The 19,525-nt window shown below is 35.6% G+C and overlaps 1 protein-coding gene across 1 annotated transcript in view; it reads right to left on the bottom strand.

The window, feature by feature from the left end:
• The window catches only part of Slc2a13 (solute carrier family 2 member 13), a 319,628-nt gene that overhangs the window by 235,688 nt on the left and 64,415 nt on the right, over positions 1-19,525 (bottom strand). The window contains exon 3 of the mRNA XM_078014891.1: positions 16,030-16,238. Within this exon, the coding sequence (XP_077871017.1) occupies positions 16,030-16,238 (209 nt within the window). The remainder of the gene's footprint in view (positions 1-16,029; positions 16,239-19,525) is intronic.

The following is a 19,525-nucleotide window of genomic DNA, read 5'->3' as shown; positions in this document are numbered from 1 at the left end:
TCATTTAATACAATAGCATGCAAGTGCTAAACCTCAATGAACGCCTGTCAATAATGGATAAATATGTATGACTAACCCAGAGATAAGTACAACTCACCAAAGAACTGATGTGTGTCTGTTATGCCAATTACACTGATTAAGTGCAAACTACAAAACTTTAACATCTGTGGCGATCTCTAGCAAGCACTAATTTGCTTAAATAGGGAAACTACTGATCCCTATTATAAAAGTGGAAGACACAAACTTGCAGAAAACTAGTACACCAAAACTCCAAATGGAGATAAAATTCACTTAAGAAATTCATAAGAAGATCCCATTTAAAATCATGTGTTACACATCCTAGTTTATGATATTCCTAAATCATCACTTTCATACACAAAATAAGATCAACATTGTAATACTATATTAGATCCGCCTGGTTTTTATCTCAGAGATCATTAAGGTAAACAAAAATTTCATGCAAATGATTGTTTGGGGAAGAATGATTTTCTAAGAAAACTGAATTAAGTAACAGATAAATTCTCCAAGACTAAAATAAATGCACAGGTTGTAGACAAATTGTCTATATTGCTCTGGTAAAGACAAGTAGTGAAATTCTAAGACACTCTTTAACAGGGCAATATTTCGTGTAATCAAAAAATTTATTAACTATAGCTTTTTAATATAATAACATCTATAAACTTTTTATCTAAACATAAATAAAACACTAGAATAGTACTTTTTCTAGTATTACTAGTACTACTATAAAAAGCACATAAAAATACTAGAATAATAATCTTCACTGGTCCCCACAAAAGAGGAAACTTTCTTCAACATAATTCTCATTCTAAGAAGTTTTTTTTGGCTCCCATTTGCAAACAACATGACTTTATATTTAGAAAAAATCTAAAGACACCACCAAAAAACTGTTAGAACTAATAAATTTAGTGCAGTTGTTTGTTTTTCTATATACCAATAAAGAAGAAAGCAATCCTATTTACAATAGCCACAAAAACTGATCCCACCCCCCAAAAAAATCCAGGAACAAACTTAACCAAGGAGATGAACAATCAACAATGAAAACTATAAAACACTGATGAATGAAGATACCAAAAAATGGAAAGACGTTCCATGTTCATGGATTGCAATAATTAATACTGTTAAGATGTACATACTTTCCAAAGCAATCTATGGATTCAATGTAATGCCCTTCAAAATTCCAATAGCATTCTTCACAGACATAAAAAATAAATTCCTAAAATTTCTATGGAACACAGAAGACCCTGAATAGTCAAAGCAATGTAATACTGAGCTTAAGGAACAACATGCTCAAGGCATTGTACTATTCAACTTCAAAACATGCTGCAGAGCTATAGTAACACAGTCACTACTGGCACAAAGAGAGACAGAGACCCATAAAATGAAATGCACAACCAGAAACAAATCCACAAATCTACAGCAGTTTTAGTCAGCTTTTTTGACCAAAGACCTGAAAACAATTAGAGGAGGAAAAGTTTATCTTGTAGCTCACAGTTTCAGAGGTCTTGGTCCCCCTTCCTTGGGGCCTAAGATGAGGCAAAATACCATGGCAGATGTGCATGCCAAAAGAAAGGAATTGGGGACATGGCACCAAAAAGGAACTACATACCCCAAAATCAAACCTCAAATTCACAGCCTCAATGAACCACCTCCTTCAGGCCTACCCCATCTGTCTATAGTTAATCTCTCATCAGGAGAATAATACTACTAATAATAATTAAGTTAAAACTCTCCTAACCCAATCATTTCATCTGTAAACTTTCTTGCATTGCTTCACACATGAGCTTTTGGGGGACACCTAATATCTAACGCTTAACAGCCAACTGATTTTGGACAATGGTTCAAAAAACACATTAGACAGAGGATGAGTTCTTCAATAAATGATGCTGGGAAAACTGGATATTCATATGCAGAAGAAAACTGGATCCCTACAATTCAGTTTGTACAAAGAAATCAAATGAAAATGTATCCAAGACTTCAATGTGAGACCTAAAAGTATGAAATTACTGGAAGAAAACACAGGGAAAATATCTCAGGACATTTGTATGAATAAAGAGGTGTTTTTTTTTGGGGGGGGGGGAATAGGATCCCAAAAGCAAAGGTAATGAAAGCAAAAAATTGACAAACAGGACTGTATCAACCGTAAAAGCTTCTTATGTACAGTAAAGGAAAAACAGATGAGGAGACAAACTATAGAATGGGAGAAAATATTTGAAAATTATAGTTCTGACAAGGGTTAAAGAATATTTAAGCAACTCAATTTAAGCACCAAAAAAAAATCCAATTAAAAAAAATGGAATAATTTGAATAGCTCTTTCTCAATAGAAAATATACAATTGGCCAAACAAGCCCATAAAAACATGCTCAATATCACTAATCATAATTAAAATTCAAACCAAAACCACAATGTGATATCCTCTTACAGTAAAATGGCTATTATCAAAAAATACTTAAAAAAATAGGGCTGGGGATGTGGCTCAAGCGGTAGCGCACTCGCCTGGCAAGCGTGCGGCCCAGGTTCAATCCTCAGCACCACATACAAAGATATTGTGTCCGCCGAGAACTAAAAAATAAATATTAAAAAAAAATTCTCTCTCTCTCTCTCTCTCTCTCTCTCTCTCTCTCTCTCTCTCTCTCTCTCTCTCTCCTCTCTCACTCTCTCTTTAAAAAAAAAACATTTAAAAAAATAAAATAACAAAGGCTAGCAAGGGTATGGGGAAATGTGAACTCTCATACACTGTTGGTGGAAATATAATTGAGGGCAGCCATTATGGAAAACAGTGTGAAGCTTTCTAAAATACATAAAGATAAAACTACCATATGAACCTGCTACTGGTAATTTTTCCAAAGAAAGAAAATCTGTATGTCAAAAAGACACCTTCACTCATGTTTACTGTAGTACTATTCACAATCTCCAGAATTATCAATTAAGTGTCTTTTTGTAAAGGAATAAGCTAAAGAAAATGTGATATATATGCATAATGGAATATTATATAGCTATAAAACAGAATGAAATCCTGTGATATGCTGCAACATGAATGAGTCTGGATGTAATTATATTAAGTAAAATAAGCCAGGTGCAGAAAAAGAAGTACTGCATCATCTCAATTACAAGTGGAACCTAAAAAAAGTTAATCCCACAGAAGTAGAAAAGTGGTTAGCAGACTCTGGAAAAGGAAGGGGAAAAGGAGAAAAGAGAAGGGTTGATTACCAGGAACAAAAATAGTATATAAGAGGATTAAGTTCTTGATGACTATCATATAGTTGGTTTCTATAGTTAATAACAATTGGCTATTTAATTTACATTAGTTAAAAGAGTGGATTTTAAATGTTTCTAACACAAAGAAATGACAAATGTTGACAAATGTTGATGGATATGCTAACTACCCTGATCATTTCAAAATGTGTATGTGTCTAATCATCTCACTGAACATCATTAATATATACCATTATTGAGTCAATTAAGAAAAGTAAATATTTTATGTGAAAAAAAGAAAATATTTTTTATGTGAAAAAAATCCTCAATTCGGCATTAAATGGTTAAACTCAACCTGTTCATTCACAACTTTGAAGTCTCATCTCTTTAGAAATATTCCTTTTGAGTGAATTGAATAAAATAAATTGCTTCATAGATATAGGTAAAAAACTTAAGGATGCCTCTAGAGTATATATAAAAATCAAAGATAAATCAACATGGTTCTATTTCACAAACAGTGTATGTGTTAATATTTCTGCTTCAATAATGAAAAGCTGAGTCCATATAACGAGAAAAAACCCTTATTCTACTCACAATTTTATATACCTAATAAGAGCAAATTAATCTAGACTATTTAAAAAGCTAAGAAATCGGTCCTGAGTAGAATAACTGGGTAAATATAACACTACATATAACTACTTTCCCTTAATCCCTAAGTGCAACCATTTAGCTGAAGGAGATCATTTTCTTTTTATTAGATATAATTCACATACTATACGTTTCGCTATTTAAAAGTATACAATTTGGTAGTTTTAGAATATTCATCAAATTTGTGCAAAATTTACCACTACTTCATTATTGTGCAAAAAATATGAAAATCTATCAAAATATATGGTAATGATATGAAGTCAAAGGTGTTTGAATTTTCAATCTGGCTATTTATTAGCCAGGAAAATGATGCAATTTATTTGAGGTTTTCTGTGCCTAATTTTTTTCTTATCTTATAAAATAGTAAAATGATAACAATTATTTCAAATAGGGTTATTGCAGAATTAAAAGATAAAACATCACATAAAATGCTAGGCAGAGTGCATGGAACATGGTAAATGGTAAAAGAATCATCATTCTGTTTTATTAATTACCAAGCAAAATGCTAATGGATAAAGCTACAAAAGTATCTAATTGTTTTTCAAACTTTGCTCTTTAAGAACAAAAAGACTTCTAATAATATTACCCTGAAGTGTCCCCTGTATGAATAAGCACTTAATTCTATTCCATAAGGAGTTTCAGAATTTATACAATTCTAAAATATACTGTTCAAACTACTACTCAAGAAAGTTGCATGAATGTTCAGCAGGACCAGCAAGCCTAAGACAGAAAAAATCTACAGAATTCTTGAAAGAAATATGCCAAATGTGCACCAGTGATTCTAGTGAAGGGAACAGAAATCCTGATAAGCTATTCCAAAAATCAAAATTACAACAAAATATTCTCCACAGAACATTTCAGAGGATTATAAGTTTCCAATTACTTCCTAAAGTGGGTTCATCTCAATATAAGCCAGCTAAAGGAACTAGCAGGACAAAACAAACACCAAATTCCACCTCTAAGATTCTAACTAAAATTCCATAGTCAAAATGACCATTTGGGTTAAGAGTGCTAACACACTTGGACTGTGGTCCAAGCTAGTGGAAATACAGAGGACAAGTTTTCATCATATTTAGAATTGTGTATTTCTTCTATTAAGGCTTTAATCTGACATACAATGTATGTCCAAAATTATAAATGAAAGCCTAAGTCATTAACTTTTAAGTGGTATTTCCAAAATTTAAACATTAATATAGCTTTAAAATAAATTCTAACAAATAATGAATCACATGGGACTATATAATGTTTATTTTTGAAATTCCAGTGTATTTATAAATATTCAACATCAAAAATTAAGTTTTTTAATTGGGCCCAACATGTCAAAAATTTAAAAGAAAATATTAATAACTCCTAATACCTATAATAAGTGCAAGTTTTGGCAGGGCATGGTGGCACATACCTGTAATCCCAGCATGTTGGGAAGCTGAAGGAGGGGGGAATCAAGAGTTCAAAGTCGGCCTCAGAAACTTAGTGAGGCCCTAAGCAACTCAGTGAGACCCTGCCTCTAAATAAAATACAAAAAAGTGGTGGAGGGGGGGCTGGGGATGTGGGTAAGTGGTTATGTGCCCCTGGATTCAATCTCAGTTTATAAATAAATAAATAAATGCCAGTTTCAGTAAAATTCCACAATGAGCTTGTAAACTTACTCCTCTGTCCCTGTTCATCTAATAAGTAATTTCCGTGAACTGCCACAGCAACATGGGCTTCAGGAGGAAGCAATCTTATGCCTTTCCCCAAACCTCAGGGGATCAAAAATTGACACTCCCATCTATAGATGTAGAAAGTCAGAGAAACATTTATAAGGTATATTATTGATACAGAGTAGTGGAAGTACTTTATAGTAGTTGTACAAAGGTATGTAAGGCTAAGTCACTGTGGAGGCAGTGGGCATGAACATCTAATGCTAACTGCCACAGAGATATACCATGAAAGTGCTCTGGGACTAGAGAGAAGAAAGGCATCCTGCCCTCCCACATACCCAGACAGGACTCACTTCCACCTTTCCTAATGACTTCACTGTTTACAGATTCTATAAATCTCCCGTTTTCCCCTGTTCTTTGAGAAGTTCCTCATTAATGAACCTCCTTCCAACAGGATGAAGAAAATTCTCATTGTTTGTTCAGTGCATTGTGTCCTTCAAAAAGTGCAGCATCTTGCTTTCACTGTGATCCCAGGAGAGGGAGCTAAGGTTTCTGTTTATGCATGAAAAAGGGGATCAAGATGTTTTGTCAGGTCAGCCTGCCACAGCATCAGATGATGAGACCCAGCTCTTGCCTCAGACCCTTGCCTCTCTTGGTGCCCCACAGCATCAAGTGTGACACACACTGGATGTGGGGTAGACCTGCTAGAATGCAAAAATGACCACGTCCCAGTCTTTAAGAAAGCAGTGCCCCCTGAGGAGCAGTCTCAAACACCAACTGCTTCAATTACCCAGAGGCTTCCCTGCGACACTACCTTACAGGTTCTTCTGTGGCCACACCTAGTGCACACTTACACACAGACACACACCTCCACAAAGGAGGTATACCCAAATTAAACTTCATACTCAAGAGGTCTCAATGCACATATTTTTTAAAAAGAGGTTAGGAGCATCCTCAAAAGAGGCTAAAAGTAAAAACTAAAAATAAAAACTGTGGAAACTGATAGACATATTAAATGACTGATCAAAAGAAGGACCAGCAAACTATAGCCCATAAGCCAATTCTGTCAATTTGTTTTTACAACAGGTACAAAATAAACTTTGTGTTTTATTGGAAGGAGCCACAGCATCCTTTTATATGCTCTCTGTGTCTACTTTTATGCTACACTAGCAGAGATGAGTAGCTGTAACAGAGACCATAAGGCCACAGAGCCACGTAACTGCATGGTGGCCCTTAAAAAAGTCACAGAAGAAAAAAGTTTGCTGAGCCCTAGATTAAAGTATCAAAAATAATACCTTATTATGCCAATAAAGAAAACAGCTCCAAACCTATTGTATCAAAAGTATAATTAAAACATCATTACTACTTTCTTCTCATTAATTGTTTTTTTTTTTCAGATGAAACATGATTTTTCCCAATCTGTAGATTTTCTACTCTTGGGCATCACAATGAAAATAATGATAGCATCTGCTGGAGAAAGAGGAAAAAACACTTAAGCATTATTTCAGCCTTTAAAAAAAAATTGTAAAAGTAAACTACACCATGAATTGTGTTAAATTTGCTAATGGAAAATAGGCTCAAAAGTCCAACTTAGCAGAGGAAACTACTAATATGCTATTATTTCTCAAATTTAATGTAACTCTTCGTGTGAATTACAATAATGACAATAATCACATCTTCTTTGCATAGTTCACTAGACTAAATATCGAAGCTTGGGAACTTTGAACTATCTGGTGGTATGCCTGACTTCATGCATCCCACCTCTCAGACTCAACCCCTGTTCCTTCCTCCCCTTCACGGAGTCAGGCTGACTCAGGCAGTGCAGGGTGCTTGTTCCTTTCTGTCTTTGTTTGGTGATGGAATCTCAGCCACAGGGAAATAAATCTGGAAACTCAAAACCAGATTGTAAAAGACGTACAAGAAGTCAAGGCATGTGTTTCTGAAAAGGAGAGGACATTATCCTGTCTGTGTAGTGGGACAGAAACTCAGGAGGCCATGGGGAAATTAGATGGAGAGGGAAGATTACAGAAGAAAGGATGTCAGTGGAAGGTACTGGCACCAAGGCCAAGAGGATGAGTGCCAGAGACCTAACCCACACAATGACAGAAGAAACTGATGGGAAATACACCCTCAAGATACAAGAAACTGGACTGAATTGTTTTGTCAACTCACTTTGAAGGCAACTGTTTTGTTTTCTATAGTTGTCTGCATTCCTTCCTTTTAGACAGGACTCCAAGTCTCTCTACCTTCTTTCTTTCTTTCCCCTCTAGTATTTCTATCCAAACTACACAGTACAATCTGGCAAAGGAGGGGGGGGGAGGGGGAGGAGGAGGAGGAGGAGGAGGAGGAGGAGGAGGAGGAGGAGGAGGAGGAGGAGGAGGAAAGCCCCCTCCAGAGGCAGTGAGTGGGGCTCAGAACCCACCCTTCCCCTTTCCAGCTCTCTGTCCTTCTCAGCCCTCTGTTTTCTCAGTAGAATATAGTGCACAACATCTAGATTTTATAGTTTTATTTTTAGAAATTAGAAGATGTGTATTATAACATTTACAGAAATAGGTATTCAGTAAATAGTAATTGCTCGTATTAGTCATTATTCCATTATGAATAAAAAAAAAATCTCTGAGGTCCTCTTAGGGGAGAACCATTATTGGGTTCAATTCTCTTAAAAAAGTAATTTTGAAAGTGAATTGAATTCTACAAGAAGTCCAGTGGGAATCATTTTCAAGGAAGTACTTTGAAAATTTCAGAGAAAAAAAAGCTAAACTGAAACAGGGAGGCACCAATCCAGCAACCGATTATAGTTCTAGCTTCCAAGATCCAGTAGTTTTCTCCTTACCCTGGTGAGTACACACCTCCTTATTGATGGCTACAACACTGCAAGGAACATAGGTGCTAACAAGCAAGCTAATTGAAATGTGCATCTAGGTCAGGTTCTCAGTAAGACACTGATGGAAAACACAGCCTGGTGGGTAGACAGGACAGAGAGTGGTAACAGGGAGAATTAATGGCATTGAACCACTCTGTCTCCCAAACACAAATCCAATTTAAAATGTGAGGGGAGGGGGGAATATGAGTGATTCATTTGATTTTTGAGAAACATTTGAGAACAGGCAAGTTTTTTTCAGACAGTACATGACATGGCTGCTAACATTCTTGTTTTAGAGCCCATCAATGAAACTGTCTTGTTACCACTAAATGTCTCAACTGAAGGAAAAAAATTAGTTATCTTCAGGATATTCCTTTAACCTTCTTCATAGACTAGTTAACCTTTAAAGGGCACAGCGATTTTTCTTTTCTATAGGGGGAAAAGACTCTCCAGACCATGGTTTTATTTACAAAGCAGACTACTACCTATACTAAATGATGGCTTCAATGTTAAGTGGGCAATGAACCACCTGAAGTAGCAATCCAGGAATCATATTTTCTATTGTGAAATGCCTACCTTTTGGATATTTTCTCTCCAATTTGACTGTATTAAATACAGAGCATTTAAAAAAAAAACAGTATGAACCTCATGAAGAGTTGGAGAAAAAGAAATCTTTGACACAAAGTTTTTTTTTTAATGAGATATGGATTTAAGTACAACTCAGCAAGAAAACAGAAATACAGAGGCTTGAAGTATTATCTATCTACTTACTAAGACAATCTGGACTTTCAATAGAAATCAAGAAGAATGGCTTAAAAGCCCACAAGTAATTTGAAAAATGTTTCCTTCTCTCCTGAGTATGCCGAGTGGAAAATCTCTCTGCTGTTCTTCATCCCCCATAACAAGAGAGTCAATGACATTTTAATGTAAAATCCCAGAACTGCTCCAATTCTGCTTAAGATTTTAAAAAGCCCTCTGAGGTTTAGAAACTCAATGGCAACCTTTATTTAAAGCCATATTGAATGAAATAGTTTCAAAATAAGGAATCGTGGCTAAGAAAATAAGATTTACTACAACCTGAATAGAATTGTACATTGTCCTTCAGCTTACCACTGTTGATAAAAGGATAGAGAATTAAAAACTGTTTTAATATCTGTTAGATATGTATAACAGCATCATTCTGAAACTTTTTAGGATTTTCCAACAACCTCTAGAATAGTGACAAGAGAAATGTTTTCTTTGCCAAAATTCACTAAATTATGAATCATCTTGCTAAGAAACAATTTGTCAATATCTTCTTCAAGTTGACCCAGGAAATGACAAACGTGCATTGGTTTGGGTCAGATGACACTCTACTATCATATGAAGAAAATACAAGCAACCAACTTAAAATACTGAGGGAAAGGATTACTTTCCTCTAAAGGCATTAGAAGTCAACTTCAATAAGTGTTCAACTACAGTGTCATTATTCTGGAATCTGGTATTTAAAGAAACTACAGAAGAACTTCCATCAAAATATGATATACATTTACCCTCTGTGACCTCTCTGAAGAACATGATTTCCTGAAATGGCCACATACTGTATCAATTCGCCAGAACAGAAAATGACTTATGAGGAGAGAAGACTTGGTGACCTAATTGCAAAATTACTAGAGGGAAACAAAAGGAGAGATGCAGCCATCCCTTTCACTTACTCGGTAAGCCTGACTCCCAAGGCCTGGAGGTGAATCAAATCATGTTTTAAAATGAACTCAGGGGAGGAACTTGAATAACTTGAATAAATTCCCCTCCCTCCCTTGCTCTTCCTTTCCAGACTAGAGATTAAACTCTCCATCAAAAGCAAAACACAGGGCTGGGGCTGGGGCTCAGGGGTAGAGCGCTTGCCTAACATGTGTGAGGCACTGGGTTCGATTCTCAGCACCACATATAAATAAAGGTCCATTAACAACAACAACAAAAGAAAACACTTAAAAAAAAAAAAAAACAGTCAACGTTCAACCAGGTTACAGAGTTCATTAGCAGACAAAATTAAACAATTCAGATCTTGTTGGCTTGAATGCTTTTTTTCAGAAATTATACAACAGATGGGCAATCGGAATGCCCTGCAATGAGATTAAGCAACAGATAGACCTGGATCTAATTATAACCTGAAACAGATAGTACCTCTGTGTTCTACTTCTCATGCCTAAATACTAAAATTTTAGGGCTACAAGTATAGAGCAACAGTAGAGCACTGGCCTAGCATGCCTGAGGCCCTGGGTCCAATACGCAGCACTGCAAATTAATTTTAAATACATACAAACACATGCACAACCACACAATTTTAGTGACTAAAGAGCAAAGTCAATTCTCTGGCTTGTATTCTATTCAGTACCTCTATTTTTTTAATATCTGTGATCTATATAATATCAAATATATATATATATATATATGCGTGTGTGTGTATGTATGTACGTACGTACACACACACACACACACACACACACACACACACCCTCCCCCACATGGGATAAAAAGCTCATAAACATTTTAAGTTCCTTGGGTTGAACCCAAGGAACCTGAAACAGACAGGTTTGCAAAAGGCCATTCTCTCCTGCCCCCAGGAATGCAATGGAAGTCTGTCTTGACTTGCTCCCTCCTTCCACCTGCTATTGCACTGAAGCTATCCAGACAACCCCTTTCTTGCTAGTCATTCCTTCTCTTGCCCTGGGGTTGAGGGGTTATGCACATGCAGAGGAAAAGCTTTCCTGGTCACATTTACCCTTCCAGAATACTGCTTTACTACCATGGCCCAGAGTGGAAAATGGGGTAATAGAGATGGTGCCTCATTGGGGAACTTCCCTAAGCGCTGCCTGAGGGGTCACTGCACAAGACTCAGGAACTGGTGCTACCACAGCATGGGAGCAGCCACCTTGGTGTTAACTTCTCTCTCATTCCAGAAATACACTTCTTAATCTCTGATGCAGGACATGAAATTGAAGAAGTCAACCAAGCACTATTAAGCAATATGGTATAAACTGTACAAATACACAACTCTCATTTCTAAATTCCTCCCTAAAATGCCTTTGGAAGATTTCCTTTTGATGATTGATTTTTTTCTGTTAACTGGGAAACAATTATCAACTGTTTCAACTTAAAGCTCCTGACAAATACTCTTTGACCTTCCTTATCCTTAAAACATACTCACTCATCTCTCATGATATGGGCACACCCTACTTTTAATACCTCGCTGAAAGGATTTACCTAAGAGAAGAACTCATTAACCCATTAAGTCCCATTATCCCAAATGTGGGACACCTATGAAAACTTAAATTGAGCAAGAAATATATCACTTTTGGTAACTTTTGCAATAAGTGTGTTCAGAGTTCTATTCTTTTGAGAACATTAATGAATAATAAGTATTTGAAAAACTTATGTATCCATGTGTGTCTATGAAAATATACATAAAAAACATGTAAGCTCTAGCTTATGATTTCCAACCTATTTTAATGTACCTGTGCCAATTTCATTGAATTATTCATGGAATTAAAACTTGGGACTTAATGAGTTGACTGTGAAACAGAGATGTATATATTTAGGAAATAATTATTGAATAAGCATATTTAGGAAAATATCTTTGATTAAACATATTTAGGAAATATTGAGATTTTTTAGGAAATGCATTTTTAGCATTTCTATTCTTGTTCTACGGAACAGAATTCAAACTTTTGTTAATTTCTAAGATAAAGCATAAAAAATCAAGTAAAATTTAAGCTTACCGCAGCTGCCTCCTTGCTGTGTGGTGTTATGCACCTCTCTCTTCCCCCCAATCTTTGAAGCTAAGTGGAAAGGTCTCCCAATCATTGCCTTAATCAATTATCTAGATAGGTCTCTCTCAGGTTTCTATCTCTTATATACAAGTCATGACTCTATTACACATCTATGCCATTGAAATACACTAGGAAAACAAAATATGAGGGCTGTACAATGGGAATGGTATTCATAATATTTTGTATTTAAATTTTCTTTTGATTCTAAAAGTAATAAAGGTTTCTCTACTAATTTAGCATTTAGGCTTACCAACCTTTAATAAATAAAGATGTATAGTTAGACCTTATCAAAATGTCCCAAAAATCTGGTACATTTTATAGCTACTAAGGAAACAGACCCAGAAAACTAAACTGATACACTTAATGACACATATAATTTTACACTACTGCTCCCCATACCCAGAACACTCTTCCCTCCAGTTCTCTATCCTGCTGCTTCTGTCCCACACTTCAAATCCACCTCTTTGGAGGCCTGTCCTAAGCACCCCATCAAAAACAGCCCTTCTTCAGTTCCTCTCTGAGTGTGTAAGCACACTGTTTATTTCCTTTAAACAATTACATATTTTTTATTTATCTGGTAATTATTTACTATTTTGCTTAATATGTGTCCCAAAACGATAGAACAGAATCTCATCCGACTTATTTATGGCCATTTCCCACCTCTACTGAGTGCCACTCAATAACCACATTTGAAATAAAGAGGAGACATTTATCACTCATTTTAAACCGCTAAAGGAAAAATAAAAACAAAAAACAACAACAAGACAGCTTGGAACTCTTATAATCTAGCTGTCTTTCTAGAAAGAAGCTAAGACTCAGTGCCTCTCCCAGATTCTTCTAGCATTACAAGTCTGAGGTGGAGCCAGAACCAGTCTCTCCACTCCCCTTGTTTCCCACTCCAGGGAGCTTTCCAAAGCAAGCTGTTGTTTCCTCTAGTCTTCCTTTATTATTCCTACAGGAGGTATAAACAGTGTTGAGCACATGTGAAAACCAAATGTTTGTTTCCATTCCCATAAAATGCCTTTTTTGTTGTTGTTTTGCAAACTGAGGAGGGCCAAGACCAATTTGTGTCTGGCAATGTTAGCATTTCCAGAGAAACCACCAAGACCCTGGGTGCCTTGCTGAGGACCTGACACCGAGGAGGTGGAATTCCATGCCATGGATCCAATCCTGCTGCACAGCTTGGTCTGGATGCCTCACCTTGGCCACTTACACAACCAGAGCAACTGTGGTACTCAGGACAGAAAGGATGGCTTCTTGCACAGAGGAATAAGTGTTACGTGCACTGACATCTCACACATCCAAAACAGGGATTAATCTAGTGAATCCATACCTCAGTAGCTATGTCTACTTCCCTCAAACTCAAACCACCATCAAAAAAAAAAAAATGTGTGAAAACAAAAGGATCACATAAGCAAATACCAAAACTGTAACAAACCCGCTGGGAAATAGACAAGTCATGGTTCCCTGATCAGGAATCAAACCTATTCATTAAGAAGCTCACAGGTAACAAGGAAATAAGGTGCCTTGTCAGATAGAACATTTCTCCTTCTTTAAAAAAAAAAAAAAAACAAAAACAAAAAACAGATGCCTTATGTCTTTCTAACCTCCTGGATTACCTGGTTAATTTGTCATTATCTAGGTAAAGGTTCTTCTCTCCTGACAGTTATACAACACTGATCACAGCTCCTAAACTTGGAGGTGTGGCTCAAAATTCACCTCCTCAGGATAAACAGACATAACAGGCCATTCTCTAATCTTCCTACAAAAGGGTTGACTCATCTTCTCTAGGCCAGGACATTTTTACTACTTTGCAGTTAGCTGTTTCTTCGTGTGTGTTTGTCCACCAACCCTACTAGTCTTAATGCAAATGGAGGGAGGACCCAGACCTAGCTGGTTTGTTAATCTGTCTCTGTGATAGTCTCCGTTTATAAATTGTAGGGACACAGAGTCTTGCTCCTGAATATTACAATGTTGATGATTATTAATTAATTAATTAATTTCTGTTACAACTAGTGTGTACTGTCAACAACCACTTGGCTAGACCAGTAGACCAGACATATTTTTAAGCTCAAAATGAAATTGTACATTTAATGCTTTGTACTAAAAATCAGTGGTATCTTTGCCTCTTTTTAAATTAAATTGTCTTACTTATTATATAACTAAAATCCAAAAATAATTTAATATGATTATCCTAATAATCTGAACTTTTTTTCCAATCACACAATATTAGCATATATTCAGATGTACTTATAACAACAGAAACTATTCAGATAGGAGCATGAAAGAAGTTATTTGTCCTTTAAATAGATATTTTTAAATTCAACATAATTTAAATTTAATTTTCAAAAAATTAACCCAATGTTGAACTCAGCAAATTATTTTATTAAAAAAAAAGTTATCTTTACACTGATGTATTACTCTGGAAATGCTAACATTGCCAGGCACAAATTAGGTGCTTACAGTATATAAAAATGACCCTCACAATTAGTTAGGTCTTTAGTCTGGGCAAGAAGGTAATAGCACCAGTCTACTATGCTGCATATACACAAAGTTATATCAAGTCCCAAGTTATATCAGTCTACTATGCTGCATATACACAAAGTTATATCAAGTCCCATGTGGGTGACCTGTTTCCATGGTGTGCATTCTATTGATTCAGGAAAATAATGATATTCAGTTCCATCAAAAATAGGAGCAAGTGAGCAAACAGACCTTCTAACACCTATTTGTGGCATGTATTAATAAAAGTGTGTGTTTAGCATTTTCTCAGATATGTAAAACAACACAACTATAAACTAGACTTACCATTTGAACTACCAATTCTGTAAAGACAAAAGGAAGGTCAAGATTTTTCAAATACCAGTTTCGCAATTGTACAGGTCTGTAATCCCAGCTATGGGGAAGCTGAGGCGGGAGGATTCCAAGTTCCAGGACAGTCTGGGAAACTTAACAAGACCCTGTCTCAAAAAGAGCTGAGGATACAGCTCAGTGGTAGAACAAATGCCTAGGATGCATGAAGCCCTGATTCTATTCTGAGTGCAGTAAAAAGCAAAATAAAAGTAAAAGAAATACAAACTTGGGAAATATGAACCAGGCAGGTTCGCTGTTCTTGTTTAAAAAAATGCATTTGAAATGCCTATTTTTACACACTGTTTACATCCGCAAATTGCTTATCCAAATCAGACTGTCAAGATTATAGATCCTGCTTGAGAATATTTTTTTATATGTCTCTATATAATATATTCTCTGGAAGTAAATACATCAACATAAGTTAACTAGAGCCTATTTTGGGTTTTTTGACATGGCAAAATTTTGGATCAGATATTAAACATTTTGATAAAACAAACACAATTATTTCAAAGCTAATACAGGAGGGTGCTCATATTCTTAATTAAAAAATGGCATGAAAAAAATTTGGTATGGAAATTCATGTGATACATGTTAACAAGGCATTTAATGTTTTAACTGAGGTTACTTATTCTGAAAATAAGTAAATTAATATGAAAGGTCAATAATGAATGCATGTATTTATACATCTGAGTGACATACATAGACATTCAGAAGATACAAACATACAAAATTACAGCTACGTCAAGTATATCTAATTTAGAAAAATATGAAAATATTTTAAAAAGAAGAGAAAGAAAATAGTGATTATGTGAGGACAGTAGCAATCTTCGTTTCTTCAAAATTATTATAATACTTTTTAAATGAAAATATATTTACTTTGGCTTGGTTATATCTATAAAATCATTATATAACTTAGCTATATTAAACAATACTAAAGGGATATAATTTACAAATAAAACCACCATATAATATTAAATTTCCCTAAGTATGAAATCCACATACCTGAACCAACCTCCTTTTCCTCTTCTTCAATGCTGTTTCTGATACTATCATATTCCTCATCAATGGTCTGGTTACCACGCATCTGAGATAAAATTCTACGAGCCTTCTGAGTCTGTCCTTTCTGAATAAGCCATCGAGGACTTTCCGGCAAAAAGAGAAAACCAAAGAACTGTATAACTGCTGGAATTGCTGCAAGTCCCAACATGTACCTGCAATAAGAAATTTACATTTATTGTAAAATATGATCTAACAGTACTGAGTATGAACTCACCACATGCTTTTGTGTTTGGGACCACAATAACCTCCAATGGTAAATTAAAATTATTATATATGTATACACCATTATAGTATTTTTATGCAGTACTGAAAATCGAAAAATGAAAAAAATCTAATATTTCTCTTACAAATTTCGATGAAAATAATGAGTAAAAGTCATAATATACACATTCTAGACCAACACATCGTGCAAACACACTATATGACTGGGTGTCTGTGATCCCAGTGACTCAGGAGGCTAAGGCAGGATTCCAAATTAATTTGAACTCATAAGCTTAATAAATAAGCTTGAGTGAGATCCTGTCTCAAAAACTTTTCAAAAAGTTTCTTTCAAAGTGATAGGGATGTAGCTCAGTGAAGGAGTAGCCCTGGGTTCTATCCCTAGTATCACAAAACATAAAACAACCATATTAACTGGGACTGCTGTGTTTTGGATAAGTGTCCTGTAAGGCCCATCTGTTAAAAGCTTGTTGTCAAGTCTGTGGTGCTCCTGGGAGGCAGGGGAACCTTCAAGAGGTAGAACTTGCAGGGCCTAGTGGTGCATGCCTGTAATCCCAAGGACTAAGGAGGCTGAGGCAGGAGGATCGCAACTTCAAAGCCAGCCTCAGCAAAAGTGAAGCACTAAGCAACTCAGTGAGAACATGTTTCTAAATAAATTACAAAATAAGAGATGTGGCTCAATGGTCCAGTACGCCTGAGTTCAATCCCTGGTACGGAAAAAAAAAAAAAAAGGTAGAACTTAGTGGGAGTATGGTCACTGAGGACACGCCCTCAAGGTGAATTAGGACCCAAGCCCCTTCTCTCTCAGCTTCTGAACTTCCACAAGGTAAACAAATTCCTTTGCCAAATGCTCCCTGCCATGATGTTCTGCCGCAGCTCCAACCAGCAACAAGTGAATGAACCTTCAACTGAAACCTAAGCCAGAATGAAACTTTCCTCCTTATAAGTTGATTATCCTGGGTATTCTGTCACAGTCATGCAAAGGTGACTAACAAAGGAGCTAAGATGAAACAGTCGTCTGCTTATAAAATGAATTTCGCTGAAATTAAGTGCCCAAATTTGTTTCTTTACAGCTATTTCTTTTCTGTGAATAATAACAGTGTTATTATTGTTTTTAATAATAATCCTAATTCATTTGCCATTAAGCATCATGTTTACCACCACTAATTGTGAATTAAAGGCCTACAGAAAACAAAACAAAAAAAAAGATGGAGTTTGAAGCAAATAATCCTAATTAAATGACTGAAAATATTTTTTAAAAGCTGCTCATGTCATTTTAAATTATCTGTCATTTTCTTTAAGTGTCTCTTCCTAATAGCTGGCAAAATTATAAATAGCAGATACATCATTTAAAATCCATCAAAGAAATCATAACAGCAGCATGCATTCAGGTATACTAGCACCAAAGCTCTCTCCAAATTTCGATAAGACTCATCTAACATCTCTAGGCCTCAGTGTTTTTAAACTGAAAAGGTAACTTTAGATAAATTTTAATGGGTCTTTCAAATGGAAAATTCTATGAATGTAGGACACCTGGATGTTTTCTGTTGCTTGGAATCCCCTGGGTATGTTCCAAGGTAGATTCATGCTAACACATTCAGAAAGCCAGTTCCATTTATGCAACAAGCTATGCTCACGGATACTCAGACTCTAAGTCAATGAAAAGTCCCCTGACTCAATACATCTTTCAAAGCTATTGTACCCAAAGTATAGTAGCTTCCAAGGTTCTGGAGACAGAAACTCAATGAAGTAAGGCCATTGTTTTCATTTTAATTTCATTTTAACTCTAAATGCAATATAAGAAATAATATAATTGTCATGTGCGTATTAAGAATATCTCTTACAATGAACTACAAATAAAAACTACATGCAAAAACAAAAATTAAGATTCCGAGAGCAAACAGTATTTATGAAAAGACTAAAGATATCACTATTTTATACTTTAATCCATGGGTACTGATAATTATACCAATATTTAGACTCTTTCCTCTGCCTCATCCACAGCACTGTTTTTTTCACAGATCTGTTTTTAACCTCAGTTTAGCCACATTTTTCAGCCTCGATTCATGTCACTGCCTCTCCTAGTATAATACATTATTGACCTGTCCAATTCAATGATGCAGCCCCTAATATGTTATGCACAATAGGCACCTAATACACTTTTATGAAATGGTAAGAAAACAGCTATATATCTGAACTTTGGGTATTACCTACACAGAAGATACCTGTGCTTCAGACTCACACCACAAATATTTCATGTGGCAACTCTTCTGGACCACATGGCCCTGCAAACTTACTCAGTAATTCCTTCTAACAAAACCATTCCTCATTCTAGATATACTCAGACTCTCTCTTCTACAAGAAGTTTTAGATGACAGAAAGGTAAGCTCACATGAACACACATTTCTGGCTTCCTCTTCTTCAGACATTAACTTCTACAAATAAATCTGTAATTTAAACCAATGTTTTATTCCTTTAAACAAATAATATTTCCATCTGGGTTTTTAAATAATTTTTAAAAAACAGTTAGGCTGGGGGTGTAGCTTCGTGGCAGAGCACTCACCTAGCATGTGCCAAGCCCTGGGTTCAATTCCCAGCAATGCAAAAACAAACAAAAATACCACCAGCAACAACAACAACAAAATGTTATTCTATATTAACAAATATTTAAAACAAAAGAGATTTTAAAAAATGTAGACACTAAATATACTGTATCAGGAAATGAGTAAGAAAAGACCTGAAGATGAAAACGTTCATGTTTCATTTCTCTGCACCCTCTCATGATCTTTCTGTGGAAAGATTAAAGATTGAGATGAAAGAGATACAGTGGCAGAGCATTTGACATGAATACAGAAATGGAATCCTTTTCAGGCCCAGAGATGCTAACATAATATTTTGTACTTCACTACTCACCATTAAATCCCAGGATGTGATATTTTGATACTTTTAAAAGAAATAAAATAGGAAAGGAGACAAAAGGAAAAATGGAAACATACATATTAGCCTGTGCTTCTTAAGTGAGCTTTAGAACTCAAAGTACTTTAGGCCTCCAGGTTTTGAAACAGGTAAATTCCAGGAGGCTGAGTCTGAAATTTACAGTTCATTGGCCTGTGCTAAGGAGGAGATAGGACTTTGCACCTGGCTGCCAACCTTTAAGGATACTGAAGGCTCTTTCCAGAGACTAGTCCTGGACAAGAGGAAAAAAAAATTGAAAAGGTTT

Source organism: Ictidomys tridecemlineatus, chromosome 6 (assembly GCF_052094955.1).
Source record: "Ictidomys tridecemlineatus isolate mIctTri1 chromosome 6, mIctTri1.hap1, whole genome shotgun sequence".
Taxonomy (NCBI): domain Eukaryota; kingdom Metazoa; phylum Chordata; class Mammalia; order Rodentia; family Sciuridae; genus Ictidomys; species Ictidomys tridecemlineatus.
Note: the sequence above shows the minus strand (reverse complement) of the source record. Positions and strands in the feature narration are given on the sequence as shown.